This window comes from Sturnus vulgaris, chromosome 16, assembly GCF_052056855.1.
Source record: "Sturnus vulgaris isolate bStuVul1 chromosome 16, bStuVul1.hap1, whole genome shotgun sequence".
NCBI classification, from domain to species: Eukaryota; Metazoa; Chordata; class Aves; order Passeriformes; family Sturnidae; genus Sturnus; species Sturnus vulgaris.
Genome location: NC_142258.1, coordinates 5514451 through 5525455, shown reverse-complemented (window position 1 = coordinate 5525455; position 11005 = coordinate 5514451). Strand labels below are relative to the sequence as shown.

General features: G+C 46.5%; 1 protein-coding gene across 1 annotated transcript; it reads left to right on the top strand.

Moving 5' to 3' along the window:
* The first annotated feature begins 300 nt into the window (after positions 1–300).
* CYP2W1 (cytochrome P450 family 2 subfamily W member 1) lies at positions 301–10581 on the top strand. The gene is made up of 9 exons (XM_014869960.2): positions 301–1793; positions 3389–3551; positions 5397–5546; positions 5638–5795; positions 6221–6394; positions 7386–7527; positions 7922–8106; positions 8592–8733; positions 9325–10581. Exons 1-9 carry the CDS (start codon positions 1596–1598, stop codon positions 9513–9515), a joined length of 1503 nt encoding a protein of 500 aa, XP_014725446.2. The 5' UTR covers positions 301–1595; the 3' UTR covers positions 9516–10581.
* Positions 10582–11005: the final 424 nt, after the last annotated feature.

The following is an 11005-nucleotide window of genomic DNA, read 5'->3' as shown; positions in this document are numbered from 1 at the left end:
TCAGGGGCTCCCAGGGCAAGGATGAAATACCAGGAGAGCAGCAGCAACACGTAACTTTTGCCCCACAGGGTGCTGCTGGTCCAAGAAAACCCTACAGGAACAAACATTTTGCCCAGGCACAGAGCATGTGCAATTGCAAGTTCTCATCACAATGCCCACGTTCTGCACCCTGTGCCAGCCACGATCCTTCCTGCCTGTCTTTACAGCCCCTCTGCCTCTTAGCTCATGGAGCAGGCAGGGTTGAGTCATGCTAGGCATGCTCTGGGGGAAACCGTTGCCTCCAGCCCATTTCTTGGAAACTAATAAAAAAATAAATCCCCGAAATATTGCGACACACTTGCTGCTTCTGCTTCTGGGTGGCTGTTGTGCTGCAACATCTCCACACGACACAGGCAGCCCTGGTGAGTGCCAGCAGCCATTTGCTCCAGGACCCTGCTGACCATGCCCCACTCTGCATCAGCTCTCCTCTTTCCTTGCCTTCTTTGCATTTACAAGGCTGAGGGCCCATATTTGGTGAATAATGGCCTTTATATGATCTAACCTTTGGACAAATCTACCTTTAGCCTTGAGCTTCCTCATCATGTAAGACAGCCCTTTCTTCCCTGAATGATTTTATTTCTTTGGCTGGTTATGCCAAACTTCCTCCTGAAAACCACTACTCATCCAGGTAGACCTCAATTATTTTCTACAAGGCTTAAGCCCTTATGAGGGATACAAGCTCCAGGTGTTTAGTATCTTTGACTTAAAATCATTCCATTCTCCTGTCTTGTCCCCCGTTTGGAACCTGCCAGGTCAGCTGGCTTCATTAACTTCTTCCCTCTATCCCTTAGAAGCTGCTCTTGCAAAATTAAATCCTCCCAGAAGTTTCAAATCTAATTTTGTCTTTCCATTGCACTCATGAATCCACTCATGATCACTTGATCCAAGCTAATTTTCTGTGGCTAGCTATTACATGTCTTCTACCTCAGACACAAAGTCTGAAATCACAGCCCTCCCGGGCACTTCAGAGCTGACTTTATGAAGAAGTTTATGGGCTACAACCCCCTCAGGGATAGTTGGGCTTTACCATTATTAACAACCTTTGATCTCCACTTGACATCAAGAAAGCCACAGTCTCCTGTAACAATACCGATTTTTCTCTCTAGTAACAGGGATATCTCAATCCTAGCTAAACCTGAATCTGGAGATTCTAACAGGATTCCAAGAGCCTTTTTATTTCCCTGTGTCAGCAGAGTGCTTGGAGGGTCATAGTACTGCTAATGAAGGACCTTGAGGTCTCAGGGAGGAGGAGGTTATAGAGGAATGCCAAGCACCTTTTCCCATGTGTATGTTCTTGCACACACATGCATGGGTTTGTAATTTGAAACTCTCTTTACTTCTGGACAGGCTTTGCAAACTGCTTAGACCACATTCTCTGAGGTGTTTAAAGAGGGTGGAGTATGCAGTATTTATTTAGGTACTCTACAAACCTTAATAAGAATTGAGTGCTTGTAGCAATTGCAGAGAGCAAACAGAAAGCCAGCTGGCAGAAACTGAACAGTGCCACTGCATTTTTATTGCTTCTAACCCCAAAAAACAAATTATTACTTAAAAAAATGTCTTTTTTAATTTCATTTCTCTCTGATCCTGCATTAGTTTGTCTGCTGTGTGCAGCAGTATTATTAGCTGTAGCCTATTTTTCAACTGGCTATAAAAATTCAGCTTTTAAATTACCTCCTGGTCCAACTCCTCTTCCGATCATTGGTAACCTGCACTTGGTGGATCTTAAAAGGCAAGATAAATCACTAATGAAGGTAGGACAAAAAAACCCTAACCCAGACCCTCATAGATTTTAACGCTGCCTGGGATGTATCTGTGAGAACTTTTTGTCTTTTTTAATTCAAACTAAATTGTAAAGGTGTGAAAATTGCTTTAGAGTATCATTCTGGGCTTCTTCTAGTCAATGTCTGTGTTGATGCAATGTAATTTAGGAGCAATCAAGCATTAAAAAAAGACCTCTGGGTAATATGGGATTTCTTCATGTAATTGTGATGATGTACATGAAGTCTATAATGCTTGTGGGATTTGAAATATTAATTTGACAGTTTGGACACCCAGAAATCTTTTAAAGCATGAGGATATAACTAACATGAATTAAATTGCTTCCCTCCCCTATGCCCGGGAGATCTGGCAAGAGGAATTCCACAATGTAGTGACCCCAAAACTGCCACGGAGAGGGCCAGACCCAGGTGCTCCGTTGCAAAATCCTTTTCCCTCCTGATGAATGGGATAGGCACTAAAGTCTAGATGGCAGTGCAAGGGAGGGATGGGAAAGCTGTGCTAAGGAACAGAGCGAATAACCTGGGAGCTCTTCCACTAAGCTCTAATTAAGACAACTTGCCCCACTGATGGTGGTGAACTGTCCCTGTGTGCAGGACGAGGCTGCTCCTGGGGCATTTGGGGTGGTGTTCCGCTGGATTTTGGGGATGGCTCCCTCAGGGCTGACCCACGCTGGGGTCACAGAGAGAGTGAGCAAACAGGCAGGGGGGGTCACAGCCAGGTGTCCACGGCTCCTGTGACAGCAGGGCTCAGCAAATACTGTGTGCTGGGGCTTGCTGCTGCCATGGGGTGAGGCTCCAGCACCTGGAGCTGTTACAATGTCAGGGTTGGGGTCAGTTTACCCAGCAGGGCTGGGCAGACACTGCTGCAGCCTCTGAAGGTGCTTTGGAATTACCTCCGTGTGCTTTTGTCCCTTGCTGGGCTCTGTGTGGTATTGCCAATGTTTGCCTTTGCTTTGGGATTACTCCAGGGGGGTTATCCCTCCATCTCACCCCACGGAGAGCAAAAAATGGTGTTTGCACCGGGCAGCTGGTACTGAGTGGGGTTTGTTGGGTGGGCACAGATGGGTGCTCCCTTTGTCCTGTGAGAGAGACACTGCTCCTCTGCTCTCGTAGCAGGATGCAGGAGTGCTTTAGTACATCAGGAACATCAGACCAAAGCTTTCCACTGTGACAGCATCAGTAGTTGCACTGAACTATCTTCTCTTTTTTGGTCTTTCTCTAGTTTGCCAACTTTAGCTGCCATTTGAGGTCCAGTCTTTAGGTGGGTTTTCTTTGTTTTCCATTTATTTTCTCCTTAACAGCAAAACCAGATTAGTGATGCACTGATGGGGGTAGGGGCTCCTTCATGCCAAGAAGGTCGAATTCCATAGAGATGCCAGTGAGGCATCTGTACAAAATGCCTCATGTTTGACTGTGATGAGCTCTGGCTCGCAGGTGCCCTTCTGCAGGTAGTGGCTCTGCAGCCATTCCCAGCAGGATGCCAGGATGAAAAATGTCCTTTCAGACACCAAGAGGTGCTGTTCCATGCACTCTCCTTCCTGACCATCACAGCTCTCCTCTTTCTTCAGCTTGCAGAAAAATATGGCCCCATCTTCACCCTCCACTTTGGGTTCCAGAAAGTTGTGGTCCTGACCGGGTACGAAGTTGTGCGAGAGGCGCTTGTGAACTACACAGAGGAGTTTGTAGACAGACCATCCATCCCAATATTTGACCAAATTCAGAATGGAAACGGTACTAGAGAATGAGGGGGGAGGTGGGAGGGACGACGTTGTCTCTTAGTGCCCATGATGATGATGATGATGATGATGATGATGATGATGATGAGGCACAGCCTAACCGTGCATCCCTGGAGCCCAGCTTTTAAACATCCCCTTGGGCCCTTCTGAAGACAAGGGACAGCAAACATTTGGCTTTTCTTGCACACAATGAGTCCTGGCTTTCCATCATTTCTGCTGATGCACTTGCAGCCCATCCATATCCAAAAAGTTGAGGGGTGGGAGGAGTGGGATTTTTGAAGGCAGTGTGGTAATTCTGGGGTTAATCTCTGTAAGATGTCGCTGTCACCACCGCGTTTATAAACCCTCTGCACGTTTCCAGGAGACTTTGGACTACCTGGCTTGGCTGTTGGGAGCTCTTGGGTTTTTCCCTTTCTCCCACTGCCTTTGTTGTGTTAGTTCCCACACCTCTACCTCCCCACAAAAGTTCTCAGGTGGACCAACCTGAAAAAGGTTCAGGCAGAAGCAAGAGGCTGAGGATGGAAATTCACCCCCACAAACAATCCCACAGTTTTTCCAAGTTAACTTTCCACCCCTGACTATTTCAGAGGACTTTTCTTCATGTGAGGCTTTAGCTGGGAGAACCAAAAGGCAGCTTTATATTCCAGTCACAGGCTGAAATTGGGATTAGAATTAGAAATTAAATTACCCAGCCATAATATCAATAGATGAATTAATCGCTACATAAATAAAAGGAATCGATGAGGAGAAAGGTATTTTTCCGAGCTAATTTACATGTAAAACATCCCTGTGGGAGCCTGTCAGTATTGCATCGTAAGTCCTTTCACATTTACCTTCTCAGCACAACTCTGAGGCACTTAGAGGTGACCCAAAGATGGAAGGTCTCAGGGGCTATTAAGCAACAATAGTCACAAATTTTCCCATTAAACATTTTTTCTTCAGAAAAATGTCAATTTCTTTATTGTGCACATGCTCTCAGAAAAGGAATGATCTAGATGAAATTGCATAAATTAAAGAAAAATTAAAAACTGAAGTTTAGAAATTTGTTTTGACATTTTTAGAGCAAAAGATTTTGCTACCCAAATTAAAACTACACAGCTTTAAAAGAGAAAAGCAAACATATTTAAAAGCCTCACAGCCACGATGAAGATGTGAAGTGCTGGCATCCAGCTTTTCAACTGACCACAATCTGAGATAGTTTTTGGATTATTGACCGAACTTTTTCTTTACAGCACTCTGACAGGATGAAATACCCATTCCTTTCTTGGAGGTGCTAGAGATCATCGTGGCATGAGCTCAGAAACTTCCACAAAAATGTCAGTATTTTTGTCACTGCTGAAAATACAGCATGACTGGGAATCTCCATAAAACAGTTTAGGGTTGAGGAGACTGAATTATCCCACCCCACACAGATAAATTACCTTTATGACTAGAATAGGATCAAGGGAGAAGCTTCAGAGCCACAAAGTGCTTGATGCCCTAGACTTGCACCCTGCAGGGTCAAAAATGTCCTGTGACTGACTCAAATCAACACCCACCAGCTCTACAGCCAACCCACACTGGTCTGAAAGCCACACCTGCCCATCTGCCACTCAGGAGGGGACTGGGGTAACTGAGCTGGGAGGGAGCTTGGGAGCTTTTCCCAAACCACAGGCTCAGTGAGAATGGAGCTGAGAGGATACAGGGATGAGGCACGCAGAGAGGGGGGACCTTCAGTCCCTAAATCCATGTGAAAACAGGCAGCAGAAACGCCTGTGGAGCTGCTCACCAGTGCCCTGTTTGGTTTGGTGTGGGGGCTCCTCTGTGCCTGAGCCCAGCACGTTTCTCACGGGCTGCCCAGGTCTGTTCTTCTCCATCGGGGAGCTGTGGAGGACCACGCGCAGGTTCACCGTGTCCAGCATGCGCAACCTCGGCATGGGGAAGCAGATGATCGAAGGCAGGATCTTCGAGGAGCTCCACTTCCTCATCGACATGATCAAATCCTTCAAAGGTGAGCTGGGGACCATCCCAGGGCTGCCCAGCCTCGTGTGTGTCACAGCTGCTCCCCGTCTCACAGCTTTCCCATCCTGCTCCCGCTGCAGGGGAGCCTTTCAGCCTGCCCTCCTTCAACTGCGCTCCCATCAACATCACCTTCATCATGCTCTTTGGGGACAGGTTTGACTACAAGGACCCAACATTTCTCACTCTCCTAAGACTCATAGATGAAGTTATGATTCTTCTGGGATCCCCAAATTTAAATGTAAGTAACCCGTCCCACAGATAAACAATTTTTTTACACTGGCTTGTGAGCCACACCAACTATAGAATTTACTTCAGCAATTTTCAAATGTTCAGAACCAGCCATTACACTTAAAACATGACAGTTCTCCACGTGCCACTTTGGTCACCAAAATGTGCTGCAAGATTCCCCTTGCCTACTTTCCTTTTGACCCATCCTGCACATCTGTGTGGAGCTAAAGTGAGAACTGAACTATGGTTACTTTATCTTATGAAAATCTGCCCAGGAAGTCCCTGGGATGCTGAGATATTGCTACTAAAGACAAAACTCAACTGATACATTGGCCCTTAGGAAAAAGCTGTTTCAGCATGTGCCAAGGTGATTCTGTGTGATTCTGTATGGTATTTCTGCAGGCCTAATGCTTCTCTTTTTAAATTTCTCATCAGTATTTCAATTTCTACCCGTTCCTGGGATTTCTTTTCAAAACCCACAAGATTATGCTCAAGAAAATCGACGATGTACGTGCCATTTTAAGGCAGTACATGAAGGCAAGCAGGGAGGATATCAATGAGAACAGTGTGAGGAGCTACATCGATGCCCTGATATTCAAGCAACAAGAGGTATTGGACTGCTTAGCTCTGTTGGCTGTTTGCAAAGTCTCTTTTGCATTTTCTAGCTAAAAGAGTTGCTGAGTCTTGATTTCAGTCGTGCCATGTAAATCTAATGAAATCCATGCTGTTACTCCAGTGGTATTTAAATCAGATGCCAGCCTCTTACAATTGGTACGTTTTTCTATCAAAATTAAGATACAAAAGCTACTCTCAGAACACTCCTGAAATAGTAATAATACTAATAATGTGAGATCAACTACTCACTCTTAGTAGAAAATGCATGAATTCACATGAAAGCTGACTCTGCCTTTCTTTTTATGAAAACAAATCAATTAATCATTGATACTGTTGCTCCATCAAGATGAATGATCCCCTTAGAGTACTTGAATGACAAATCATCCGTACAAGTCCTAACCCTGCCCTGCATCTTACTTAGCAGAGGCTCGGCACTTTCACACATCAGTTGATTTCATTCAACACAAAATATTTGGGCTCTGAGCTTTTTCTTCTTTCCAGCTGGATGCAGGCTGACCTTAGGCATTAAGTATTCTACTCAGCTATGTGGAGGAGGAGTTAGCACTGCTCTAAAGTCCAGGTAGAAATGGCCTGAAAGGTGATTTTGAGCATTGCTGGGGATTCAAACGTGAGGAGCCCTTCAGAGTCCCTCAGAGGTAGGATTAGCTGAATCTGCTTCTGCTCAGGGCAGAGACCAGGTTCTCTCCAAACCTGCAAGGCTGAGTCTGTGAACAGCAGCTGGCTCTGGGTTTCAGCCTGCTTCCAGAGGAGATGGGTGTTGAACCAAAACTCCCCTCCAAGCCTTCCATCTGTGGTGCTCCATCTCTGGTGGATGCTGTGCATTCAAGATCAGGTCTATTTTATCACCCAGTTCACAAACACAAACCACAGCCAGATGTGCTGTAGGTTATGCAGCATTTCCCAAGCTTGCTGAATACTCAGAATGATGGCTTTATGACTTTTCTGACCTCTTGTGTTTTTCAAGGAGAAGAACAAGAAAGACAGCCTCTTCCATGATGACAACTTAATGGCATCCATACTTGACCTGGTCATGGCTGGAACAGAGACCATTGCCACCACGCTCCAGTGGTCCATCCTGCTCATGATGAAATACCCAGAGATTCAAAGTGAGCAGCTTTCACCTACTCCATCCATGGCAAAGGAATGGGGAAGGAAAAAGGCTGACCTCAGATCCACAGCAGCTCTTTTTCCTTAAGAGCTGAATCCTAACTCTCCTCTGTGATGAACACCTAATGTAACTAGGTGCTGATCAAAGTCACAATAAAATAGTCCCTTTGACTTGCTAGGAGAGAGGATGAGTGGAGATCAGAGTATGATGCTGAGGAAACAAACTACCCACATGCCTGAATTAAACACAGAGCAGGCAAACCCACACACTGCCGCTTTCAGAATCCTCTCTCTCTTCAAACTTTGGAAAAATGATTTTTTTTCCCCCAAACCAAATCCAAGGAGGGAGTTGGCTTCCTTGCTGGGACACATCCCTTGTGTTTGTCCTTGCAGCAAAGGTTCAGGAGGAGATTGGGAGAACAGTCAAGGCTGGGAGCTGGGCCACGTACGAGGACAGGAAGAACATGCCCTACACCAACGCTGTGCTGCACGAGGTGCAGAGGTTCATCACTCTCCTGCCACACGTGCCTCGCTGCACTGCTGTTGACACCCACTTCAGGGGCTACTTCCTTCCCAAGGTGGGTATCTGCTCCCTCCAGGAATACCAAACCCTCCCCAGGTTCACCACTGCCACTGGAGAATGGTTTCTTTGGAGGAAATTACAGGACAGAGTCCAAAACCATCCCCAGAAGAGTTTCTGTATTGAGCCCAGAGTGTGTCATAGGACTCAATCCAGTCCCTCTCATGCTCAGGACTTCCTCACTCCATCAGTAGCCCTGGTTTACCTCCTTGGTGCCATCTGCACAGTGAAGTATCTGCCAGAGAATTTGCAGAATCTTACCTTCCTCTTGAGGTTTTCACAGCACCGTGTGGGGTTTGGCTTCAATCCTTGGCACTAGTGGGAAAATCTCACTGATGTCTCTCTGCTGGATGATGGGATAAAACCCTCATGGTCTCCACCTACCCCAGGTGGAGCAAATCTCCTGGGACACCAAAGTGTGTGAGAAAATGAACCAAAACAGCACTTAGCTATCTTTTGTGCCTTTGTGTACTTTTCTTCCAGGGTATAATTGTAATCCCATCCCTTACCTCAGTGCTGCTGGACAAGACACAATGGGAGACACCACATCAGTTCAACCCCAATCACTTTCTCGATGCTGAAGGGAATTTTGTAAAGAAAGGAGCTTTCCTGCCCTTCTCCACAGGTAACTAAAGGGCTGACCTGCACAGAGCTGGGGCTGTGGCAGGGCCATTTCATTACAATAAACACTAATGAGGTTTTCATGTCTAAATACTGCCCTTAACTCAGTAATAAGAAACCAGACAACTGAATGGGATAATTGTTCTGCATCTGGGCAAATGGCTGCTCTCAGAGCACAGCTCTGCCACTGCTAAATATAGCACAAAGAAGGGTAGTAAAGAAAAAACACACTCTTTTCTAAAAGTGGTATGTGAGGATAAATTCCACAGGAAGAGTGGGTTTCAAATTATTCCACTTTGGAAGGAGGTGGCATTTCAAAAGAAAGGGTTAAAGATGCTGAGAGGGTTGGAAGAGCTAAGGAGAGGAGAGGGCACACCATAGATGTGTAATAGCCCTGTAAGATAGCTGCAGCCTGTGACAAAAGAGACCAGGCAGGAGCTTTGAGCAACACAGGCCCCTCTACTCCAAAATGCTTTAGTGCATTATTTCAAGGTTTCTCTCCTGCTCCCGTTGCAATATCTCAGATGCTAATGTGCCCCTGGCAAACCTTCCAGCTGTGCTTTTCACGAGGTAAACCCTCTGTTCTCACCCACAGGGCGAAGGAACTGCATTGGAGAAAGCCTGGCCAAGATGGAGCTGTTTGTCTTCTTTGTAGGGCTGCTCCAAACATTCACTTTCCGACCCCAGCCAGGCGTTTCAGAGGCTGACTTGGACCTCACCGTCCCCCAAACGACTTTCACATTGAGACCTCAGCCTCAGGCAACCTGTGCTATCCTGAGGGAATAACCACAGCCTTGTCCCAGAGCTTTGGGGTCCAGGACCCCAACTTTGCTCAAAGTCGCCATCCCCCATCCTGCCACAGCACCACATCCCCTTCCCACTGTCTCCAGCCACTCTCCCTCCACTGCTCCATCCCCCAAGGGCTGCTCTTGGCTCCTGTGCTGTGGGGGAGATGCAAACACAAACCATGGTGCTGACAATCACACCCCACTTCTCAAGACAGACCGTGCATGGAGCTGCTGAAGGACCAAGCCCTGCTGGAAGGAATGCAGCCCAAGAGCAGTAGGGACAACACCCAGGCTCCCAAGGGTCACCATGTCACAAAAATCTGCCCAGAATCCTGAGGAAGAACAAGCCAGGGTTTGCTGGAACCCTCAGAAAGACACCATGGGTCACACTTGGCTTGAGCCATCCACAGACACCTCCTGAGCTTCTCCACAGCTCACAGCAAAATCCTACCAGGATTTCACCCACCAGGCAGCCAAGACAAACACCAAGAGTGGAAAAACTGATCGGTTCAAGTGATTTGAGGGCTATTTGATCATTTCTGCCTTGGAACAGTGTCCTGGAAGATGCCCCAGAGTCTGCAAACCTGTTCAGATAATCAGGTCTGCAACCAAGCTCAACCCTGCTCCCCAGCCAAAACAGGAGCTGCATTTCTAAGTTTGCAATTTAAATCATGAGACCACATGAGATTTGAAGCAGCATCCGGTCATAAAGGGCTAATGACACAGAAAAATAAACTACACCCACTGCTGGTTTTACACATCTCTGTCCTTCCTGACCTTGTTAAATATCAGCAAAGACTGTTCCCTCTCTTCCGATATCCTGGTTAATGTTAAGAGCCTACACATTGCCCTGATTTCACAGTGCTGGTTTGCACACACACACAGAGAATGGGGATCAGGGATTAAATGAGAGGTGGTTTTGGTTGGCTTCCTTTCCTCTGTAGTTCAGCCTGGCTGTTGTCTCTAGCTGCAGCACTCTTACATGCCATCATATTCCACAATATTCCTTATTCCAGCTGACATATAGCTGAGGCAATTTTCCATCCATTTATTTGCCTGTGACTTTCCACTCCTCCACATGCATTTTCTTACCATGTGCTTTATAATATTGTTTGTTTCCCCTTCATGGGAACCCAATAAAATTTTAATCCCATGTCCTCATTACATTTCCTATGCCTGGCACCCAACCCTGCAGCACACAGAAATGCAAACACCATGAAAGGTTGGTCTTGAGCCCAGAATGAACACAGATATAATGTTAGATGTATCTCATGGGTCAGCATATGCTCATCCTAGTAAACACCAGCTCAACTGCAGACCCTCCATATCTGCAGGGTGGTTTCACCAGGGCAAATTCCTCAGCTATGGGCTGAGAGTCAGCCCTGGGGACAGCCTCACTTCTTCACTTCTGTGCCTCTTCCTCGCAGAGGCTGAATTAAAGGTTTCACCTCAGCCTCCCTGATGCTGGTGCTGGCCTTTGCTTATGAT